Source organism: Populus alba, chromosome 5 (assembly GCF_005239225.2).
Source record: "Populus alba chromosome 5, ASM523922v2, whole genome shotgun sequence".
In the NCBI taxonomy this organism is placed as follows: Eukaryota; Viridiplantae; Streptophyta; class Magnoliopsida; order Malpighiales; family Salicaceae; genus Populus; species Populus alba.
In genome coordinates, this window is record NC_133288.1 from 4,935,592 (window position 1) to 4,960,440 (window position 24,849).

Below are 24,849 nucleotides of genomic sequence, written 5' to 3' on the forward strand. Positions count from 1 at the left end.
TCACACTCTTTAATATATCCCAAGGCAAAACAAGTGGAATCAGCAATATGAAGGAGGAGATGATAAGCTCTCAGTAATTATAACTATTTTCAGGTTGGCTCGGTTTGGTTTTTTTAGTTTCATATTTATAAAATTAAAATCAAATCGAACTGGTTGATTTTTTTAAAATTTTAATCAGTTTTTTTCACGATTTATTTTTTTAAGTTAATTTTTTTCTTTAATTTAATTTGTTTATTAATTTTTTTACTGATCGCTTACTCTAATACTCCCAAAGGAGCCATCTTCTTTTGACTACTACAGGATAAAACAACACACTTCTTCAACGGTGGAAACATGGGTGGCTCTCCCTTGAAATAATCAATGAAGTAGCTCGATCTACAGTTGATATTCAGTCAAATGGAATATTTATTTATTTTAAGCAAAAGGAGAAAGAAGCAGTGCCGTAGCATGTTAAGAAATAAAAAAACGGGAAGAAATGTTGTCTCGTCATGCATTGACTGACCAGCAGGCAACAGGCTGGCTAGGAGAAGAGAGCTTCGACGTGCAAGAAGAATACCATCTAAGTGGTGGCCAGAGTAACGAAAGCTTGGGACAAAAGATTTGTTTTTTTTGTGGTTTTAGGTTTAAATCCTAGATTGCTTATATGATTATCATTGGAAGCTTATATGGTCGTTAACTTCAGGGCTCGTGGAATTAGTCGAGGTACATGCAAGCTGGCCCGGACACCCACGTTAATAAAAAAACAAAAAAAAAATAAAATAAACCAATTTTATTATGCCTTTTTAGATACCCTCCCGCACGTTTTATTACGAGACTGGATGTTATTATAGTAGTTATTATTTTTTAAGTTTTATTTTTTTTATTAAAAAGGTGTTTTTGAAATATAAAAATAAATAGAATTTATATCATAATTTGTTGTGTTTATAGCATTTTAATTAAACTTCAATTAATTTAATTAATTGATTTTTTTTTATCATTCCATTAAACATTTTGATATAAAATCCCAAAACTTTTATGGAATTTTTCTATTTCATTTTCAAATGGACATTTCAAGACGTTGTTGAATTTCTTAAATACAGTTTGAAAGTGTCCATGAAAATACAAATCATTTTTCATTGTCGTGGTTCTGATCTTGACTGCTACTTGATAGACTAATACCATGTTTCCTTTTGTGATCCAGCACCGTGCTTTTAAGTTTTTTTAAAAAAATTAGTTTCAAATTAATTTTTTTTATGTTCCAAAGGGACTAAGAATGGATTCAATCAATCTACTTAATGTCGGCAGAGATTACACATGTAAACAAAATAAGAAAGAATCTATACTGTCTCTCTGTTCTGTGGATCGACCTCATGCTCCAATTCTTAACATGGAAGAGGCTGTAAATACAAAATATGAAAGAATCTCTATTTTAAGTGACAATATCCTCCTGCTAAAAGAAATGGCTAGTAATGATCTTAAAGATAAAGGTCTTAATGAAAGCAATTTAGAAAATGCTTATAAGAGGGATGATTTAATAAAGTTCAAGTCGAAGTTTGATTCTTTTGTGAATGAGATGAAGGTAACTGGAGAGAATACACAGGAAAGGTACGCAGACCTCCTGGAGAAATTATTCGAAACCAGTGTGAACAGAATTCCATAGCAGTCTTCAAACCAGAAAAAATGGAAGTGGAAGATCCAGTTCTAAGAGAAACCTCTTACCCTCCAGGCCTTCATGGTGTGACTGTTGCTGAAAATGTTGGGAGTGGAAGATCCAGTTACCAATTCCAAATATTGTTTAAGAAGAAACATGGATGAACACATTCTCCATATGCTTGGAGAGGATTTGTCCCTTGTGATAATTTAATGTTATGAAATCATTTTTGAGTTTTGAAAAAAGTGAAATATGAGCGAAGCAGCCTCTTTTCTAAGGCCATCAATGATACACGGGTGTCCCTCGAGGCCCCATGGGGTGTTCTCTGTGGAGGTGAACAGTGGCTCTTCGGTGTGGATAACACAAGTAAGACTTAATTTTCTCGAGTTATCTGAAATCTTATCGAGATCTACAATGGTTTGAAGCCACCACAAATCCATTCGCTTCATCACAGAAATAAAGGACAAAGGAAATCTATCCCTTCGTTTTGTGGCGCATATATATCTGAATTAGTACAACTTTGCAAATGATTTGAAGTCACTCGAAGCACATTGACTTCACTGCTGCTACCAGATTTGAGCCCCAGGTTAGGATTTTACGGGACTGTTCAAGAGATTTATGAGAAAATATGAGATTTGAACCTCGATAATCAAGAGAGAAGCACACCTCCTCCACAGATGAAGGGGCATTGATGCAGTGACTTCAGTACCGGGGATGCTGAGTGAAGCCTAACGTCACTTTGCTACGGCCACCACCGCCCGCTGCCCAAGAATTACGGCACGGTGGTGTCTGTCACTTTAACTATTCCATGTGGCTTTTGCTTTTCATTTTCTCTGCAAGTACTGGTGGGTGGGCCTTTCCAGCCAGTAGCCAGCACTTATTTTTGGGTATACAAATAGTAAAATACGGCAAGTGTTGGAGGCAGTCTTCCACTTTATTAGCCTTGTATTTGTGGGTTGCGTATATAAAATCTAGAAGATCAGTAGCAGGTAGGATTACAAGTGCCGGTACCTGTGCTCCGCTGATTTGATGTGGGAAGTCAACTAAAACTTGAAAAAAAAAAAAAAAACATGTTGGAGTTATTAATTTCTTCTTTTTTTTGGTTGGTGATGGAAAATATTACATATTTAAAGCTTGATTAGTGTGTTCAATAAAACTAATAAACTATGACATCTGTTAATAAAGAGAAAAATAATTAATGAAAAACAAAACCTTTTAGAAAAAATTGTGATGCGTGGATTTCAATAGAAAAAAAAAAAAGTTATATTTTCCAACCTTGCATCTACCCAGTCGAGTCTTGTGTGGGATAAAATTTGAGACTAATTTTAAGAGCCATCTAAGAATGAGAGACCAAAGAAAAAAGTTATAAAAGAATTAGGAATTAAATAAAAAAATTGACGGGACCAAACCGACAAAATAACTTGCCCGTGCAACAACGAGGCCCCACCAAATAAAAAACAAAATTGGTTGAAGCCCCGCCATATTCAAGCGGCGCTTGGGGCTTTGTCGGTGCTTCGATCAAGGCCTTGCTGGGCAGCACTTGAACCATTGCGGCCAAACCTCTCTTCCAGGGCAGTGCAAGTCGCGACGAGTCGCCGTAGTGGCTCCGGTTGCCTTTTTCTTTTCTTTTCTTTTCTTTTCTTTTCTTCCTTGTACATTCCTCCTTTTTCTCTCCCCCTCGGTATGCGTGCAATACCTGTAAGAAAAAAACTGTGCTCGTCCACAATCTGTGAGTTGGCTTGTAAGGTTGAACCCACTGAAAATCTCAAATTTTTAGTAGGAATTTAATGATGAAAAAATCTTGAACCACTTTTAATGATGAAATTGATGGTGCCCATTGTGATAATCTTTTTTTCTTTTTTAATATGGGTCGCTCAATTTAGATGTTAATATAGAAAAGCTTACGTGGTCCACCCTTGCAACAAGTAGGATATTAATCTTCTTTTTGAAGCGTAACAGGACACCTCAATTTCAGGTGTTTTTTTGGTCCTTGTGCTCCAAAAGACAGCTTATCTTGTCCGGAGGAAGTTAGGACAAGGTAAAAAACAAAATGGAGCAAACAACTTGGTTGGATCCAATGATTTGCTCATTTTATTGATAAAGGGCTTCGCCTGTTCTAATGATTTGATTATTTTAATGATTAATGTTCTACCAGAGGAAAATAATATAAATAAAAAAGGAGCAAAACATTCAAGCGTGGAGTTATCATTGCGCGAATCCAAGATTAGATGGAGCATGCGCTGGATCCATTACAAGCAAAGAAAAGCGAACAATAAAGGCCTTCCTGTGGCTTGGAATTACGGGAATGCTTTGGATAAAATTGATAATAAAAATGAATGCTTGGCTTAATATTCAATTAAGGATTAAGAGCCTATAAATAGGCATTACATAGTGTATAATGAACCCACTATCCCACATCACCATTAACCCACTAACCCATGATTCTAGCAACACAATCACCACTTTCTTAGCCACCTAAACACATCCTAAAGACTAGGTCCATTATGACTAAATCAACATAACATAAATAATTAAATAAAACAATGAATTAAATAAATAAACTTTAACACCCTCCCTTAAACTGAAATCTGCACATATCAGTTTAAAAGAAATCATCCTTCTTCAATGCTCTTAATTACTGCTGATTGCGAACACATTCCAAGTAAACCACGCAATTTCACAAATGCAGCAAGTTTAAGAGGTTTGGTTTGTATGTCAGCAACTTGATCTTCACTTCGGCAATAAATTAGATTGATCATGCCATCATTATTGAGATCTCGCAAGAAGTAGTATCTCACATCAATGTGCTTGCTTCTCCCATGTAACACCGGATTCTTGGAGAGTTTGATAGCTGAGTTGTTATCACAAAATACCGTTGTAGCTCCAGTTTGCGGAAACTGTAGTTCTTCAAGAATTCTTCTTATCCAAATAGCTTGACAAGCACAGGCTGTGGCAGCAATAAATTCGGCTTCGGTGGTGGATAAAGTAACAATTTGTTGCTTTTTCGAAGACCACGAAACCGCACCTGTGCCCATCATAAAAACAAAACCCGAGGTGCTTCTCCTGTCATCTTGATCACCTGCATAATCGCTGTCAGTAAACCCAACCAGCTCCATCTTTTCTCCTTTCTTGTAGAACAACCCAAAATCCTTAGTTCCTTGCAAGTAACGAAGGATTCTCTTGGCTGTTAGCAAATGCATTTCTGTGGGATTTTCCATGTACCTGCTGATTAGACTTACAGAATACATAATATCAGGTCTTGTTGCAGTTAAATACATTAAACTGCCAACAATTTGCTTGTAAAGTGTGCTGTCCACTTTCTTCCCTTCATGATCTTTGTTGAGCTTCAAACCAAATTCAGTCGGAGTACTAACAGGATTGCAATCCTTCATCTGAAATCTTTCCAGAATATCATGCACATATTTCTTTTGAGAAATAAAAATGCCATTTACAGTTTGCATCACCTCTATGCCAAGAAAGTAATGCATCAACCCAAGATCGGACATTTCAAATTCAATCATCATAGAACTCTTGAAATCCTTAAACATATCAGCATCATTTCCAGTAAATAAAAGATCATCAACATATAAGCAAGCAATAAGCAATTTCCCCCCATCTCCAATTTTAACAAATAATGAATGCTCATATGGACACTTATGAAATCCTTCTCTTAAGAAATAAGACTCAATACGACTATACCAAGCTCGTGGAGCTTGTTTTAAACCATAAAGAGCCTTTTTCAAACGATATACTTTATCCTCACATCCAATCTTAATATGACCAAGAGGTTGATCAACAAATACCTGCTCCTCCAAGTTTCCATGCAAGAATGCCGATTTGACATCAAGCTGGAAAATAGGCCATGAATTCTGTGCAGCCAATGCAATTATCAACCGAATTGTATCATGTCTTGCAACAGGAGCAAAGACCTCCGTATAATCAATTCCATACTCTTGCTTATACCCCTTGACCACCAATCTCGCCTTATACTTATCAACTTCACCATTTGCCTTCAATTTGGTTTTGAAAACCCATTTTACGCCAATGGATTTGTGTCCTGGTGGCAGATCAGTAAGTTCCCAAGTGTCATTTCTTTCAATAGCATCAATTTCATCATCCATTGCTTTTCTCCATTTTCCTTCTTTGACAGCACTTTCAAAGGTCATGGGATCACAATCTGCAAACAAAGCAAAATAGGTAACTGGATCTTCAATTCCATTTACCTCATAATCTTCCATCCAAGTAGGCCTTTTACGGATACGAGGACAAGGTGGAGCTGCTGCAACAGGAGCTACTGCCGTGGGTGGGAAATTTCCAGCAGCTGCTCCTGTTGTTGAGTGAATTTCAGCAGTTGTTTCTGAGCAAGGCTGCTGCAAAATGGCTGATGTTGTTGGCTCCAAATCAGTGTCCATTTCCAAATCAGCATGTATAGGCTGCTGCCTATCCCAATCCCAAGTTTTCACTTCATCAAACACAACATCACGGCTGGTCACAATCCTTTTTGTAAGAGGATTGTACAATTTATAGGCTTTGGAGCACTCACTCATGCCGAGAAACACACACTTTTCACCCTTATCATCTAGCTTCTTTCTCTTCTCATCCGGGACATGTGCATAGGCTATGCACCCAAAAATTCTGAAATACTCAACATTGGGTTTCCTCCCACTCCATGCTTCTTCAGGTGTCATGTTCTGGACTGAAAAAGTAGGGCTTCTATTCAGCACATGAATACTCCAATTTACTGCTTCCGGCCAAAATTCCTTTGGGATTTTTCCTCTAGCTAGCAAGCTCCTCACCATGTTGAGGATTGTTCTGTTTTTTCTTTCGGATACACCATTCTGCTGTGGTGTATAGCTAGCTGTTAATTCCTTGCGAATGCCATGCTCTCCACAAAAAACATCAAATTCAGTTGAACAAAATTCACCACCACGGTCTGTTCGGAGAGTCTTAATGAGCTTCCCCGCCTCATTTTCAGCTTTAGCTTTAAAGCTTTGAAACACATAAAAAGCTTCTGCCTTGTGCTGTAAAAAATAAACCCATGTCTTCCGAGTAAAATCGTCAATGAAGGTGATTAGATACTTTTTACCTCCATTTGAAGATGGACTAATCGGTCCACAAATGTCCGAGTGCACCAATTCAAGAGCATGCTTTGCTCTCCACGATTTGCCTTGAGGGAATGGAGAACGATGTTGTTTGCTAACAACACAATCTTCACATATTTGTGCAGGAATATCAATTTCAGGAAGCCCTTTCACCATATTCTTCTGATGAAGAGTTTTTAGGCCACTAAAATTCAAATGGCCATAACGGAAATGCCAAAGCCATGTTGGGTTCTCAATTTCAGCAATAAAACAGGGCTGTGATATCACAATTTCTAATGGAAACAGCCTATTCCTACTCATTTTCACTACAGCAATTGACCCTCTCAAAGGATCATAAATTTCACAAACACCATTCTTTATAGTCATCTCATACCCCTTTTCTTGCAATTGACCAGCACTCAATAAATTGCTTTTTAAATCAGGTACATAAAGCACATCAGAAATTGTTTCTACAAAACCATTCTTGGTTCTAATCTCAATATCACCCTTTCCTAATGCATTCACAGTAGAGTTATCACCAAAACTTACTGTCGAATTAAAATCTTCATTTAAGTAAATAAAAGAAGACTTACACCCACACATGTGATTGCTGCAGCCCGTATCCACAAACCAAATTTCAGACCCCTGCTGCTGCTCCCGAGACCCCTGCTTCTGCTTCTGGGTTGTCTCCACAGCCATTAGCAGAGTTTCCTCTTCCCTTCTCTCGGCAAAATGTGACATTTCAGCTTTGTCACTGGGTATCCTGGCATAACACTCAGATCGGTAATGCCTAAATTTATGACATCGAAAACATTCGATCTTAGACTTGTCACCTTTGCCTCTGTTTTGCCCCTCAACACCCCTAAAATTTCCCTTGCCTCTGCCAAATTATCCACAGCCTTAAATTGGTTTCTGTAATTATCTCCCCTGTCTCGGTTCCCATCTCTGCCTCTCCCTCTGCCTCTTCCTCGGAAATTTGAGGAATGAGAATAATTTGTAGCTTTTAGGGCCTGCTCATTTGTATGTGAGCCCCGAAGCATTTTCTGCTCATGCACAAGCAGTGAGCTCTGCAGCTCATCAATGGAGAGTTTTTCCACATCCCGGGACTCTTCGATTGAACAAGCCACATAATCAAATTTTGGGGACAGTGAACGCAAATTTTTTTCAACAATCACATTATCATCCATCTTCTCACCGTGAAACCTCATCTTGTTGCATATCTCCATCGTCCTGGAACAATAATTTGTGACTGGTTCCCCAATTTGCATCTGCAAAGTTTCAAAGTCTCGTCGCAAGGCCTGAAGTTGTGCACGCTTCACCCTTCTCGATCCTTGATATTTCAGCTTCATGGAGTCCCATATGTCTTTGGAAGTTTCTTTGCTAAGAATTGTTTCCAAAATGGGACGTTCGATTGCTTGAAACAAATAATTTTTCACCTTCAAATCCTTCAGCCTTCTCCCTTCCAGCTCTGTTTTTTGAGCCTCGGTCATGACTGCAGTCACTGCTGGAGCTTCAATTCCAGCTTCAACAATCGGCCAATACTCCTTGGACCGAAGGAAATTCTCCATCAGCATGCTCCAATGGTCATAGTGACCATCAAAACGTGGGATGGCTGCTTGAACAAAGGTTGATTCTGCCATTGATTCTCTCGTTACTCTCGTCTGCTCACGATGAAAAATGGAGGGACTTTCGTCTGGTGTTTTGATTCTCTCGTTACTCTCGTCTGTGGGTTTCTCTCTTTGCTCACGAAGGCAGGGACAAGGTTCTTTGTTCAAGATAAAAAAACGGGATTTGATGGAATTTGAGTGGGTTTCTCTCTTTTCTCTCTGCAGCTCACGATGGCTGGAATTTTGAAAAAGATTGGGATGGGTTTCTCCTTTCGGCTGGTCACGATGGAAAGTGCAGGAGGATTTGGGATTTTTGGTTCTTTCTCTCGATTGTAATAGTGCACGAGTGACAGGTCGGTTGGTTTGTGTGGCTTGGATTATTTGGGCTGTCTTGCACTGCTGCGTACAAGTAAATTGAAAGGGATTAAGGAATTTTAGGGTGTTTAGGCTCTGATACCACTGATAATAAAAATGAATGCTTGGCTTAATATTCAATTAAGGATTAAGAGCCTATAAATAGGCATTACATAGTGTATAATGAACCCACTATCCCACATCACCATTAACCCACTAACCCATGATTCTAGCAACACAATCACCACTTTCTTAGCCACCTAAACACATCCTAAAGACTAGGTCCATTATGACTAAATCAACATAACATAAATAATTAAATAAAACAATGAATTAAATAAATAAACTTTAACAAAAATAAATTGGATTTCTTGTTATTTCTTTTATTTTATTTTTTTAGTGTAAAAATAGTGGAATAGTAGTCCAATGCTGCTCACGTCATTGTTACGTGTGACCATGGACGGATTGTTCACGATGTAGTAATACTCCATTTATAACAAGTGACCAGCCACGTCACAAAATTAACTAAAATTTAGTACAAAACAACTTGGACGGATTGTTCACAATGCCATTAGTCTTTTTTTTTATTATTAATATTTAGATTAATAGTTCTTCTCTATTTTATATTTTTTATATTTTTTAGAAATATTTTTTTAAATGATAATTATTTTTTTCATTATTTTACATGTATTTAATTTTTCAAGAGGTTTTTTTTATTCATCTATAATTTTTGTTTAATCTTTTGTATAGATAAATTTTATTTTTTAAATAAAAAATATTTATTTTCAGATTATTATGTGGTATTGCATAATATTTTTTTTAACTTTTATTTTATTCAATCAATTTAATATGTATATATTCTTATTATCGTTTAATTGAATAAAAAAATTATATTAATAAATAAATTTAACAAACATAACGAGATAAATGCCCCATATTACAAGATTAAATATTTTAATTTATATTTGTCTCTCTATTTTTTTTATTTTTAGCTATTATTTATAGCCTCTTTTTTTTCATTAATTAACATTTATAGCTCTCAATTTATTTAATTATATATATATATACATAAAGTTTTTTGAATTTCACTTTAAAAAATTGATAATAAAACATGTCAAAAAACTTGTATATATAATTTTTGTTTCAGAAAAAATATTTAACCCATGCGGGTCAAGTATCTAGTTGACCCTAGCCCATGTTACCTGTATTACATTGTACTGAGAATCAAAACACGTGTCATGTGCCCTCCGTGCTTAGTGTTTGATCTTTGGTAGGGCCCTCAAACTTTCGTTCATGTGCACTACACGGTTCTGGGCTCCACTTTCTTGATGGATTTCATCAAAAATATAATTGTCTTGCCACTAGCCATAACAGTACATGGGATTATCATTTCCCACAGCTTAGTGGATGACTTAGATTGTTGACCCAAATTATTATTAATGTTTTTATCATAAAAAAAATACATTGAAGTGCTGTTAATATTTTTTATAGTAAAAAAATATTTAAATCATGTAAAATTTAATTTGGTATAACTTAATTGATTTAATAGTTCCAAAAATAATTTTCACACAGTTTGATGAAAAAAATACATTCAAGAAAATATCATTTTATTTAAATAATAAAATGAAAACATATTAGATCTTTTTAATTTGAATTAATTTGTTAAATTAACAATTAAAATCATGAAAATTTCATATAAGAAAAATTAAAACAAATTATAAAACTCAATTCTCAATCAATCCAATATTAAAAGAAATAATTGAAAAAAAAATTAATTAAAAAACCAAAGTCAATTAAAAAAACCAAAGTCAACATGAGTTAATTTACCAAATTCATAACTAGAATAACTCATAGAAAGTAAAATAAAACAAATAATAAAATCTAATTTTTAATAAACTGAATGTTAAATGATGAAATTAAAATAAAAAAACTTCAAATCAATCGAGAGAACTCACTAAATCCATAACACAGGTCATGAAAAGATAAGTACATAAAAAAAATCATGAAGTTAAATCTTTAATAAACCAAATGTTGACGAATAAAATAAATATGAATTTTTTTTTGAAAAAAAGAAGAAAAATGTTAAAATAAATAGTGTTTTGGGATGGAGTGCACAGTAAAATCATCCTCTTTTTTATTTTTTAATTAATTTAATTTAATTTTAATTAATAATAATCAATAATAATGCCCCGGAATTATGTACTGTTTACTTAAGGTACTACAGAATAAGCCTAGGGTGGCCCAATCCAGGACAAGCCATGAACTTGCTCTTGTGATTTCAGCCCACAATGGTGGAGAACGAAGTCAATAAATACAGTGTGTACACTCTATGCGATCATATCTAGAGCATAATTTTACAAAATTACGGCACTCGAGAGCCGAAAAGGAAGCAGGTACCAAACCTGTCCTCGACGTACTTGAGCATGTGTCAACTCTTCTTTGAGAGGGCAAGGCATCAGGAACCACGACTGGGGCAAGCATTTGCGAAGTGTGATGGATCACCACACACGAAGCATCTTCTTCCTGATATCGGCTCACCTGTAGCTGATACAAACGTTACATCACCTGCACGTCCTGCATTCTGAACACCCCTCCCACGACCGCCCCTCCTGCTAGGGTTAGATGCCGAGCTGCTGATATTTTGACGAGGAGCACTTCTTGGGGCAGAGCCGTTGTTGAGGCTATCCTCCCATCTGCGTCGCAGACAAATAGGATACATCATTTAAAATATGATGTTTCCGTAAGCAAATGACAGAATAAAATCAGAGGAGGATGAAATGAGAATTCCGGAACTAGAATACGATAATCCTTCGAATGCTAAATCTTTAACTGGAGAAATTATTGAATACTCGAAGTGTACACACCTCATCTCTGACATTCATGCACAGATGCCTCTCATAAATGAGTCTCGCATGAGTGCTAGAGAAGAGTTGTACACATTAGAAGAATCAAGTAATTTCTGCATTAACCAGTCCACTTAGACAATTTTTCTAGAACAACATAAAGAGATATATCTAGGTTCAGGTTTACATACACAAAGAAGTTGCATGCTTGTGATGAACATGAATAGAACTTTCTTCCCCTGTTATTTGCTGTGTTAGCTGTTCGCAGAACACATGGTGTTCCACATGTGCTACATGGAATTGAAGATTCTCCTGCAACACAAAGAGCATTTTCAAGAGCAGGTATCAAGGGTGTATTAGCTCTAACAATCTGCACACACAAAAAAGAGTAACAACTTTAACGATGGCAAACAGATACCGTACTAAAACTCAATACCACGCATATACAATTTTAATGCTTCCAGAAGTCCATACACTTCTGAGATTACTTTCAATTCACATGCTTAGGAGGAAAATAGAGCAAGCTAGTGTATTCTTAAACCCCAAAAATATAAACAATGGGTGAAAGACGCCCATTCTGAAATTATTCAGAGATCGAAATATAATGCTTCTACCTATATGTTTGCAGTCAACACTTCACAATATTATGATTTGAACTTGAATTAAAGATTTAATTCTAAAAACTGTGAGGTGATATGGTTCCTCCATACCGCAAAGAACATGGGAGAAAAAAGTGACATGCGGCTGGGAAGGGGCAAGAGGAAGGGAGAAATAACAATTCCTTCCTACAGCTGTCATTATGTATGCCTAAAGCTCAATCCTAGACAAGAAAGGAAATTATAGTCTTCACCAAAATTAGTAGGATTCGTAGTCATTGTGAATCGCTTCCTAGGTCACTGGGTGTGTATGTCAAAAGAATTCTACTAAAGAAAGGAAAAACCACATATATTTGAATGATTAGAAGTCCAAGTGTCTGCCAAATGTGAAATATTCACAGTAAAAGGCAGCTGAAATTCCCTATGTAACAATTATTTTAATTTTGAAAGGGTATAGAGATAGAACGTCAACAACCATATTTGTTATCATAATACAATCTGGTGTGTATTTCTTTGACAGTTAATTTGACCAAAAAATAAAAATTGTCTTGTTAGGAATCTCATTTATGATTTGGAGAAAATAAAAGTTCATGAGTAGTACCATTCTGTTGGTTCATTCCATGAGACTGCACATGTCGAGTGGCTGAAATCCGAGAAGGGCAATCAGTTGAAGCATGCCCTGTTTGATAACAATATATGCAAGGTGCCTGCCTAGAGTTACTTCGTTGGGGGTTGCTGGGTGTTGTAGTGGGTGGTCCGTTGCTAGGTGTTGTTGTTGGTGGTCGACCTCTTGCTGCATAATATATTGAATATATAAAGATCAACTCATTTATTAATCTAATTTTTTCCTAATAAATTGCATGTGCATGATCATTTCTGTTACATAATCATCCTGTAATTCAAGTTTCCCGATATATTTGACATGTTCTGGAATTCAGTTAAAAAATAGATTTCTCCTGAAAGGAGAAAACGAATTCCAAATTAAAATTCCCTTATACAAGTATCATTTCAAGGATTGTTAATCTTTCCATCAACAACATTTCTAATCAAGAAGTGAAGCCAGGCACAATTACACTAAGATGGATGTTAAACAAATTCCAAACAGCATAGAACCATTAAATTACATGGAAGGATATCATGTTTATTTCTTGCAGACACAATTCTAGTTATGGACTTGTGAACAGTCATCTTCAAACCTGTAGTCTAATTACTCTACTTCATATGACTAACTAAACATGTTTATGTAACAAATCAAGCTGAACATATATACTCACCTTGAACACGGGAACCGGTTCCACAGATTTCTATCAACTGTCTAAGAGTTTCATCACAACCACCAATACAACCTGATAACATGTGAAAGAGATTCAACACTGGCAAAGAATGCAAAAAAGCTATGTGGAAGTGCACATGTGCATCCATGAACATCTGCAGAAAAAATTAAATAGCAAATGAAGTTGATGTGTATGAAACCCATTTCAAGAAGCCCTGAAAGACATGCATTTGGGGAAGCTAGAAATGGCATTGATAGATGGCATGATAAGGGCATATTGGCTATAAAGACATCACGAGTGTTAATGTCTACGGCTTTCTTCTATTGATTTGAGTTAAGAGCGCAAATGGATTTTGCATAAACACTCTCCTTCAACACAAGGATGGATTTGAAATAACCTATCAACTTCCATGTAGTGAAATGTCTTTCAATCAAGAATAGGTGATTGGCACAGTTATGTTGGTGCATCTCATATTTTCGTTCCTTCAAATATCAAGGCTGAAATATCACATGGCAGAAAAACTAATGCTTCTTCAAATGACTGTCAATGAAAGGAGGTGAATCCTTGTTCCAGGGCCTTGTTTTATTGCAGAAAAAATCATATCTTAACTAATACTACAAATACATGATTGAAACAGTTATGTTGGTGCATCTCATATTTTCGTTCCTTCAAATATCAAGGCTGAAATATTACATGGCAGAAAAACTAATGCTTCCTCAAATGACTGTCAATGAAAGGAGGTGAATCCTTGTGCCAGGGCATGTTTTATTGCAGAAAAAATTGTATCTTAACTAATACTACGAAGTTTTGTTCTCTCAGGCCTTTCCAGTTTGCATTTCCTGCCCCTCAACTAATTAACCAGTAGCACTGTGCCTCAAACTATGCCTCAAATAGAAAAGATGACCAAGCAAAAGCACAATCTGACAGTGGGTCAGACAACTATAGAAATGTCATAATACAAGAATAAATTTTAGATATGGGCCCAGCTACATCTAGTAGTCCTTAATAGACCCAGATAGATCTCCATATAAACCTAGGCCTGTCTCTTTCACCAAATCATTGGTGAAAGTCAAGTTCTTCACATTCCTAACAAATCTCCTTATTTATCAAAAGTTTACCAAATATCAAATCCAAACAAAACAATCTGATTTATGTATATATAACCCAAAGCAAGTACATCATAGTTTAAGAAAAATCAAAACAAACAATCCCTACAATACCATAGGGTTGCACTTACCCAAGTGGTTGACATTGAAGCCTGGCGGTATTTCAAGCTGGCGGAACTTAAATTGGATCAAGTAAACAGGACCTAAAAAAGGTGCATCAATAATGAATAAGTAAGATCTCAAGAAAGAAAACATCATATCAGCAATAAATTGCTGTAGAAACCCGTGTAATGCATGAGATAGCTTATGCCACATGAACACTCAGAAAAGGTGAAATGCTATGATGAAGGAAATAGACTGTACAGAATGTCTTAGTTTCAGATTCAGAGCAATCAAAAAAGCCAAAGGATATATTACATAGAACAACGTCAGTATTTCTTTATAAACATCAATTAATGAAGCTCAATTAGGGTTTGCCAAAGTCCATGACATTTTTACTTTAGATGGAGATTTTGGGATTGTTTGCATCACAGCAATTTATAGTGCATGCTTAAGATAGGGTGAGTAGCTGAATTTGTCTTTTGGTGAACAAGCACAAATTTAACTCAACGTAAACTTTCATGCAAAACTAGTCTTAGCTACCAATATTGCAGTGACATGTTTCAATTAGCTGTAGAAACCTGGAGTGCAAGAGTTGCAAATATTGTTGGTTATGGTGGCTTCTAGAACAGGTCCAGGGAGCCATACAGCATTCCTGCACTGAAGATGAAACAAACAGATCTTTTAAATATTATGGCAGAAATAATCCTCCAACATACAACAATCATGAATCGGTATTATAAATTAAAAGTTAAACAATTGTGAGTTTAGTTATCAACACACAAAAAAGAGAGATAATCTTTCATTGTACTGTATAAGATAAAAAACACATCCACACAAGCATATAGCACATTTCTGTCGGCCATGATTTGAAGTATAACAGAAAGGATTGTGGCAATTATAAGTTAGGCACCACTAAAAGAAGTGGAACAAACAACCTTTGGTTTCTTTTCATCAGTAACTAGGGAGTTTACTTTGATGCGCCTTCAAAAATACAGTTATTTACAATGAATTACAGGTTTTGAGCACAAGTGCACTGACCTGTGGAAAACCTGAGCATCCAACCATGAAATTGCCATCCTGTTCAGAGGGGAAATGCTAGTTTTGTGAGAAATAATGACTTGCTTAAATGTGTTTCTAGAATACCATAAACAGAAGTTATGGAACTAAATACTTAATTACCTCTACCGATTAAAAGTGAAGGTTAACTCAGAAACTGATCTTCATAAATATCAAATACAGGAAAGCATAAGTGGAAAGAAGTTTTGATCATATATACCAAGAAATTCACAAAATAACCCTCATTACCCGGTTTTTCTTAAGCACCATATTTGCTTCCTGGCAAAGTCCACATGGCCGAACATTTTCCCCCAACGCACTACTGTCATCTCCATTCGATCTATCAGATCTGAATAAAAGAAAAAGATATGCTTAATGGTTTAGAAACAAATCATCTGTAATACTACAAGCAGGTGAAAGAACCCACCTATTAAAGAAAATTGCCATGGCTTCCAAGAGTTTTACTTTGTTTACCTTTGCCTGCAAAAGTTTCCAGTTCAGTTATGAATTGAGAGAAGTGGCATTTGCTGTATATATGGTACAGGATAATTTGAGTAATCTTTTTTCAGAAACAAGCTCAAGTGTTTGAGGAATGAAAACTATCCAAAAAGAACGGGTCAAACACTTGTAAACCTCAACAAAGACAACATATGCTAGATAATGCATTAGAACTGTTCTCGACCAATGATCCCCTCTATAAATCAAACCTGTTTGTTGCATGCAAGCATTTCATACTAGCCTTCATTTAGTAATTAGTGTGTCCATCAGATCAAGCATACAACCATCCACAAACTGCAACAGTGAATCACCATGCTAATATAGAAAGAAACTTAACATAGGATTATGAACAATAGTCACAATTTCTTGAGGAAAAGACAACTATAACATGGCCTCCCAACCAAACATTCATGGAGCTTATGTTCTGTGAGTTCCAACGTACATCTAAGAAACAAGCTTTCATCTGCTGCAAGCAAGTTGCCAAAACTTCAGCTTTACTTTTATTGCCCACGCTGACCTCTTTCATATCATACTCCATCAGTGATCTCAGATTGGGTTTCCAAAGTTCATACCTGAAAGGAAAAATTTATCTTCTCACTTAGGCTAAAAGGATTTTTCCCGTGGAAAAAAGAAACAGAAATGGAAGTACTGAAACAACAAAATAAGTGTTGAATTTAGCAGTGTAACTAAGCACATAAGCAAAATAACAGCACCAGACCAGCATATCTATTTAACAGAGCATGGAACATCATAAGGATGGCATGCTTCAAAATTTGCATCTCAATTTTTTTGTGAATCTTTACAACTTCTTGCTTTCTTAAGAATCCTCATTCTGCATCGCTCCTAACTGTATATTTACTCACACAACAACAGTGCACACCACATACAGCCCCTCCCTAAGCCCCCTGCACACATACATGCACATATTCATGCATTATCATGGCCGCAAAGACATCCAACAGCTGATTTTGACATGTCCGTCAGAAAGTGTCATTAATATTGTTTCATTGCTGTTGTTAGTTAATCATTAATTTATATCCGATGCACTTTCAGTAATACCTGGAAAATGTTGCTTTTGATTTTTTCATAGCTTGAAACCAGTATTGCCACCAAAGTCACAGTCAACCATCTAAACTAGTTAAACCATGGATATTTTAACTGACCATGAATACACTGTTATAATGTCTATCCGATGATGTATTCTTGAATATCAGTTCCCATTGAGGAAGCTGTAGCAACAGGCATACCTGTATGCTACATGCACATCATATTGCAAGTTTGTGTGTGTAGACTATGTATTTACAGAAAGATTTAGAAAAGTCATGATATATGATCAATATTGATATCCAGAGTATTTTAACAAAAGAATATTAGGGGGTTATCAGGCATAATCACACAAATGCAGGGATTCAAATCTAGATTGTGACTACTGATGCAAAAATGGGGAGAAAAAGTTGAACTATTGAAAGTTAGCGCCATAACCAATCCATCTCAATCCTTCCAGGATCTGCCACTTCAAGCAGGATCAACAATAAGAATAACATCTTAACCAGGTATTCTAACAAACACAAATTATATCACATTAATCTCTCTGCAACAAGTGGCATACCCCCATGTAACCTCACAAGAACAATTAATTTACAACTCTGAAATAATCAATTGAATAGAGAACAGAGTCCATTCTCCATCACAGGCCAACATTAAAATAAACATTCAGATATCTAACAGTATCTTTGGCAGCTTATAATGGGGAACTACTTACCCCATGTCATCATATCCCATAACAAGTGCCTCGCCCTGAAAAGCATTGAAGTCATAATTAGTAAAGAAACAGTTAACAATTTAAAGGAAATAATCATGCCATCATTTTATCTTCCTTCCATCACTAAGTACCTAAATTGGCTTCTCTTAAATTGTAGTAATGAACAGACTAATAAGCACTTCAAAGATGAAAGATTTGCATGAAGGCTCAAACCAGAGATCACAATTTGTCATCAATCGTAAAATAAGAAGATTTGGCAGGAAAATCAAGCCATGAAAACAGAAAACAAAATATTTTAGATAGAAATGAACTTACATGGCAGAGGTTTTCAACAAACTCAACACAGAAAAAGATGGCTTCAAATATAGCTAAAAGACCTGAATGACCACTGTAGCATATAAATCTAACCAACTGCCATCACTGACATGACCCCAACTAGTTTTGCACTGAGGCTTATTTTAGTTGAATTGTTCATCACTTTCATTGCTGTTACCTCTCTTCTTTAGATGCCTCATTATAACAATGCTAGAACATATGAAAAACACTGAGACAGAAACATCAAAATCAATATATGGTATCAAAATCCTGTTGAATGACTAAAACAAACCTCTTATGTAGAGCAAAAATAAGGAGTTTAGTCAACTATAGAAAACTACCCTTGCCAGATTAACAGCCAAGCATGTTTTTGTATTTTTGTCTCGATGCTAAGAAGTTTAAAATTAAAATTCCAAAGCCAACATCTGGAACTCTCAAATTCGTAGAAATACAACTTTTTTATGTAAGAATGCAGTGATGCATTTAGCAATCCAAAACTATTGACATTGCATTTAGTCAAATGTCTTAAAATATAAACTCATACAACGTATTACAAATATCTCAGGTTTCCAACCTGACCGAGACACAAGAACAGTGACAAAAATTGCATGGTTGAACCTATTAGCAGGGAATACTTCCATAACAATTTAGTAGACCAATCAAACACTTTCAAAAGTAAGACTATAATTTACACCCATTAATGTCTAAAAAGGCGATACTGTAAAGTTTAAGTAAACTTGCAAACATTCAGCCTATCTTCACTCATATCCTAACAAGTTGTGCCTTTTCATATGTACCAGCACATGAAATAGGAACCTCATACAAGTAACCACAAGGACAAGAAGATCAAGCATAAGAGCAACAAAGATATTGCATCAAGAGATTTAAGTAAAGTTACAAGATTAGTAGGTGAGAAGCGAGTGTTGGCATCCTTTGTGACGTAGAATCGATCAAGCAGCTTTTTAATGTGATCATGCATTGTTGCATCTGTACCAATCCCGGCCTTACAAAAACAAACAGAGGGAGAAGACGCAATTTTAAAATTATACAATTATGGGAAAATAATGAACAAGCATAAAGAGCACAAAGCCGGAACAGAAATATTTGGAATTCCAGTCTTCTCACCTTGTCCATACAACTTAACAAATCCGCTTCACTTAAGAGAGGTGGTGGTCTAGTGACTCCAGAGTCCAAAGTCAATGTTGCCGGAATGAACTGCAACATTGTCCAAAACTATAGTATAATTATCTGTACTTCAAAATATAAAAGAGTTTTATAAAAGAAAGTAAATCCTAACTCCAAATCTTGGACCATCAAACTCTGTCATTTTTCAGTTTAGGCCTTCAAAAAATGACCAACAACGCCACACAAACTTGGTTTCTTGTTTTGTGGGCTTTATGCCCTTGTAAGCACCAAAAAGGAAAAAACCAAAGAAAGAGAAACAGAGAAGACCCCCAGGACAACAACAAACCAAACCTGTCCATTTGTTTTGTAGAACTGTTTTTAATAAGAGAAAATGACATTTATACTAAAAAAAGCATCCTTACAATTGCTTTTATTCAAACTTTCCATCTTTCTAATGCTAATGCAGTGGTTAACTCTCTATCATGCAAGATTTACATCAAACTATTATCTGAATGTCGAGATAGCATCAACTGAGGCTGGCATGGTTATTAAGCATTTGGAATAACTTGTATGACATAGAATGCCAGGCATGGAAGGTGAGCAGTTGCTTTCTATCTCAATTTACCAAAAACATTTCTAATCTTCTAAATGATGAGATAAATCATGAAAGTGGTGAATGAGGCATGCTATCTTGGACAGAAATCAAGCACAAGTTTGCTTGGCAAATTAGTGATGTTTAAAAGCTGGCTGAAAAATCCATCTCATTGATAGCATATCATAAAAATTATAACTTCATTCCATCAGACTTTTGAAAACAGATACATGGCATATCAAATACTCACAAAAACAGCAAAAACACAGCCTACAAATCAGAAAAGGTAATGCCAAACCTGTTGTCCCTGGACATGGGTTGGAATCATTGAATCACCCCATGATTCAAAGCGGTAAACATCCAAGTAATTTTTCTGGCCATACAAGATATTGTTAGATCCCATATAAAACAATTGCAAACAAAACTAAAGATAGCACTATCATAATTTTTTTGAAATACTCAGGAACACGTTTATTAATTATGTCTATAGTCTAGTAACAATCAATTGAACTGCCAGTTCTTTGCTTCTGGCTTTATACAAAATTAAGCAGGCTACTTGACTAAGCCATGAAAGCAATTCATTTCATTGTTAAAAATTATATGGTTGATTAGCAACATGCCCCATTGATATCTGGTGTTTATACACGGGAGGAGGATCACAGGAATTTGACAGCTACTTTCAGTTTACCAGATCCTAATTTCTAGAATTGAGTCGTGATTTTAGAAAATGTCTTTGAGAACTCCAATAGCTGGACACAACAGTGTGAATCATAGTAAGAGTCAGGTTTCAAATCGCTTTCACACTTGCAGCGTAACAGTTCTATGCAATGGCCACAGCCGTCACAAATTTTAGCAAATTGTCTGTAATATGAAGATTTAATATTCTACCTAAAAGTGACAAGACTAGTTGAACATCATCTCCAAAGTGCAAAGTTTAAGTTATTTAATTAAAAAATAGTATACCAATACATCAAACGATTATATAACATAATTTTCATAAGTAAACATATATGTGCTGCTTTACCTGATTAATTGAAAAAATGTACCAATTTAGTATCAAACTACACTGCCCATACTAGTGCATGCCTTGATGACAATATTTAACTCTAACTACAGCATCCATTTAAAAATATTAACAGTAAGAATTTACCAAGAAAATCAATTCCAAGTGCTTCTAATAAAAGATAAACAACTGTACATAGAATAAAATAAAATAATCCAAAACAATAGAATTGTAAAATTATAGTGACCACCATAGCCATTATAGTTAAATAAGGGACATTAATTCCATGGCAAATATGCAAATGATCTACAATAGCAAAACAAAATTACTAATTGAAACAAAACAATGAGTGCTTATGATTTGATATGACACTACTCACAGCTAATATCACTCTCCCTGATGCAGAAAAACGTTCACCAGCAATATCAATTTCAACAACAGTTTCAGCCCCAACAGCTGGCTGTGAGACACATGCCAGAAAATGTCGAACAACCAGCTCATACAATCTCTGGAGAAAATGAGAGTAACTAAATTTCAGGAACTCATTCAAAGCCATAATCACCAAATTGGACCAGAAGGAAAAGAAAGATTGCCAAGCACATGTAGATACAAGTATCAAGAAATGGACTACATGGTGATCTTGACTCCACCGGGATTCTCCAGCTGAAAATTTTGTTGGGTGGATGGGTGGGTGGGCCTTGTCATCATGTCCACCATTACTAGGGTTCCTCCAAAGTCCTGCTCCAGGATCTAACAATCTTTGTGCATACGATCCCCATACAGGATGCTCTTGGTGTTCTTGTACAATTGTCTACATCAGGTTGAATCATATTCATAAACCAATTGCAACATGAGAAGCTTAAGAGAGCTTGTTCAAGTAATAGGTGTCCACACAAGAAAAACTAGGTTACCCACATGCAAATCAGTCCTGGAAGAAAAGCTGTCAGTCTCCGTACGAGGATAACTAATGAAACCAGCTTGGTACAAGTCTTCTGCCACCTATAAACCAAAGAAAATGAAAAAAGGAATGATTGGCTACAGAATTTTTGGAAAGATTAAAAAAATATATTTTTTGATGCAATTAGACACAAATAGGTTCAAATGGTATATGATTAAAAGGAGACAAAGTGAGACTCCTAATAATTAAATACACACACACACATATATGTATATATTCTCTGAGACTTGTAATGGATTCTGATAACTAAAACTAGAGAAACAAATCTGGTGACAGTGGTATTATAATTTGAAATACACAACAGACAAACTGCACTGTATTCTTTCTTTTGAAAAGGTTAAGCTACCACTGAACTAACTCAGGCATTGAAGTGCATAATCTGTCATGAATGCACTCAATTGCTCATGTGCATAATCTAGTTCAGTTTCTTGTTCTTTGCAACTTTAACCAGTTGAACAAATTTAGAAGGAATCTAAAAACTATACAAAACAGACCCTGAAGTCTAAAACAATAAACAAGATGCAGAATTGCAGGTATTCTTCATAAGATGATATTAAATCCCAATTCCCAAAGGCTAACCTTCATGGTTTGTTCAGAACTCATCCGGAAGTACCGTGAAGCACGTTTTTCAAGCTCAATCGTACTCAAAGGATATGGGGGATACTTCAACTTCTCCTGCTGCTGGACCTTCGTGACCTGATTGGCAATTAGTAAAAAAGAATTAAGCTTCCTAAGAACTGCACTTCAAAATTGAAACTAAACAAGGCACGTGATTTCTGTTACTTACTGTTGCAGTTGGTTCCTCAACACACATTTCATAAAGTATAACAGATGAGGTATAATCAAAAAGATGTCCACGCCTGTGAAACTAAAATATTGTAAGATTTAACCATATATTTCAGGAACTCAAAAGGAAATGATGCATAATGCAGTGAGCCTCCAAAACTTACATCCAACTGAAAGAAGCAAGGCCTTCATCTGATCTATGAGTACAATTGATAGTCCAAAACTCTTCTGGCTCATGTGATTGTATCTCCCAGTAACGTTCCACAACAAATCCAAGGGTAGGGAACTGCATTCATAGAGAGGAACAATGACCAAATCATAAGCACAAATAAATGATATATGCAAACTTTTCAGCTACCAACTCTCAACATACCTGACAAGGCCCATAACTTAGAACAAGATTTCTATCATCTTGAGCAGAATCAATAACAAACCTATCCCTCAACAACATCGTTTGAAACCTAGTGAAAGAAGCACCTATTCGGAGATCAATTTCCTGCAATAAAGGAAAATCAATCTTGTTTCCCATAGTAGAAGAATCCAGAGCATGAACAGATATGAAAAAATACAGCAGTCATTATTTCCCAGCTTTTTTACAGAAAAGGACTCTGCAAAGAGAATTTATCTAATACATAAACATGAATAGCTCACAGCACAAGATGGCCCGCATTATAGAAACTAACTTGATAGCAACTACAATAAAACTGGAAGATTTTCAAGACACTCACTTGCCTAGCGTCCACTGCATCTGAAAACCACTGATTAGGAGCAATAAGATTTTGGGCTGCTTCATGAATATCCCTTGCATTTGTAAAACCAAAACATAAGCAAACACAAACTCAAGAAGACATCAACTCGTCACGAAAAAAGAAAGAAACTTAGCCTTAAAAAAACCTCTCAATTAGAGCCGAAAACCGAGCCCTCCTTATTGTAAGATTTCTATTTACACCTTTACAAACTTCCATCACTTCAAATGCAATGTTCTCTCCTTCTCTATCACAATCTAACCACAAAACAAGCCAATGACACCTCCTCGCTTCCTCCTCCAATGTCCTTTTGATGTCCAACTTATCCTATCCCGAGAAAAAAAAAATCAAAACACAACAGGCGCAACTTTGCAGAATACTCCTATATAAATATAAATAGAGCGGGTAGGAGAGGCACCTCAGGGACGTATTTGCGGACGGGAGCGGTGTAGAGATCGGCGGGGTCACAAGAATGCCATTTACGGAATCTATCTTCGAATTCGACTTCCATGAGATGACCAGTGACGGAAGTGACAAGCATGTGGCATTGTTGGCCATTAATGGAGTAGTTGAACTCGAATATCTTGTTGTACCGGGACCGTCCGTCTCTCACTCGAAGCTGATTTCGTGAGAGTATCGTCGCCACCGATTTCGCCACAGAAGGCTTCTCCGCCACGTTCAGAACTTTTATCATCACCGCTTATGGTGGTGGAAATTGGGTGTTAAGGGATTTCTTGTTTTTTAAAAAAAAAATGGGGAAATTTGGGGAAAGGGGGGTTTTCCCGCCGAGTTCTTTCTAGAGGGAGATGTTGCTCGAATGGGTTTTCTGTTTTATTAGTGGGTTTTATCTTTCAGTCGGGCTTAATGTATGGGCTGGCGTTCAGCCCTTTAAAGCCTTCTGCTTAAACCCCCAACAAAATAAATAAATAAACAAACAAACGTGAGAAATTAAAACATTTTTTTTTTTTGCGTTCAATATATAAATTATTTATTGTAGAAAAATAAATAAATATAAAAATTTATTTGAGGATATTTTTTATTTTCGAACAGAAAATAAATAAATAAAAACTTGAGGATAAATGTTAAACTTTTTGTGAACTCTTGAACAATATAATTATAAATTATTTGTATTTTATTGAATCAAAACTTAATTTATCGTAATAGTTTTTATTGTTTTCCCTTATAGCTAAGTGAAAGGATTTGACATAGCTGAGAGTAATTAAGAGACTAAGAAAATGTTTGTTTTTATGTTTTAAAAATATTATTTTTTATTTTTTTATTTTAAGTAATAATTTTTTAGTATTTTTATATCATTTTGATACATTAACATCAAAAATAATTTTTTTAAAAAATATATATTATTTTGAGATATTTTTAAGTAAAAAATATTTTGAAAAATCAACTACATTCATGTT

General features: G+C 35.6%; 1 protein-coding gene across 2 annotated transcripts; it reads right to left on the bottom strand.

The window, feature by feature from the left end:
* Positions 1-10,831: 10,831 nt before the first annotated feature.
* LOC118030690 (DNA topoisomerase 3-alpha) lies at positions 10,832-24,253 on the bottom strand. 2 transcript variants are annotated; one of them, XM_035034912.2, is made up of 24 exons: positions 23,853-24,253; positions 23,583-23,761; positions 23,417-23,489; positions 23,062-23,184; positions 22,853-22,974; positions 22,690-22,762; positions 22,482-22,598; positions 21,860-21,943; positions 21,576-21,755; positions 21,324-21,452; positions 20,240-20,314; positions 19,350-19,439; positions 19,123-19,227; positions 17,910-17,944; positions 16,590-16,719; positions 16,077-16,129; positions 15,899-15,998; positions 15,632-15,670; positions 15,172-15,250; positions 14,623-14,694; positions 13,386-13,457; positions 12,713-12,904; positions 11,707-11,827; positions 10,832-11,365 (listed from the first exon to the last, which is right to left on the bottom strand). In XM_035034912.2, the coding sequence occupies exons 1-24, from the start codon at positions 24,126-24,128 to the stop codon at positions 11,128-11,130; spliced, it is 2,757 nt and encodes a 918-aa protein (XP_034890803.1). In that variant the 5' UTR covers positions 24,129-24,253; the 3' UTR covers positions 10,832-11,127. The 2 variants fall into 2 exon arrangements, with proteins under 2 accessions (XP_034890803.1, XP_034890794.1); XM_035034903.2 differs by having other exon boundaries at positions 21,555-21,755.
* Positions 24,254-24,849: the final 596 nt, after the last annotated feature.

Bases quoted from the DNA above. Each gene is read 5' to 3' on its own strand.
- LOC118030690 (XM_035034903.2), bottom strand. From the start codon at position 24,128: ATGATAAAAGTTCTGAACGTGGCGGAGAAGCCTTCTGTGGCGAAATCG. The intron at 22,975-23,061 runs GTATGTTGAGAG...CTATGAATGCAG, and splicing joins TAAGTTATGGGCCTTGTCAG to TTCCCTACCCTTGGATTTGT. The intron at 16,720-17,909 runs GTAAGTAGTTCC...TTTTCCTTTCAG, and splicing joins ATGGGATATGATGACATGGG to GTATGAACTTTGGAAACCCA.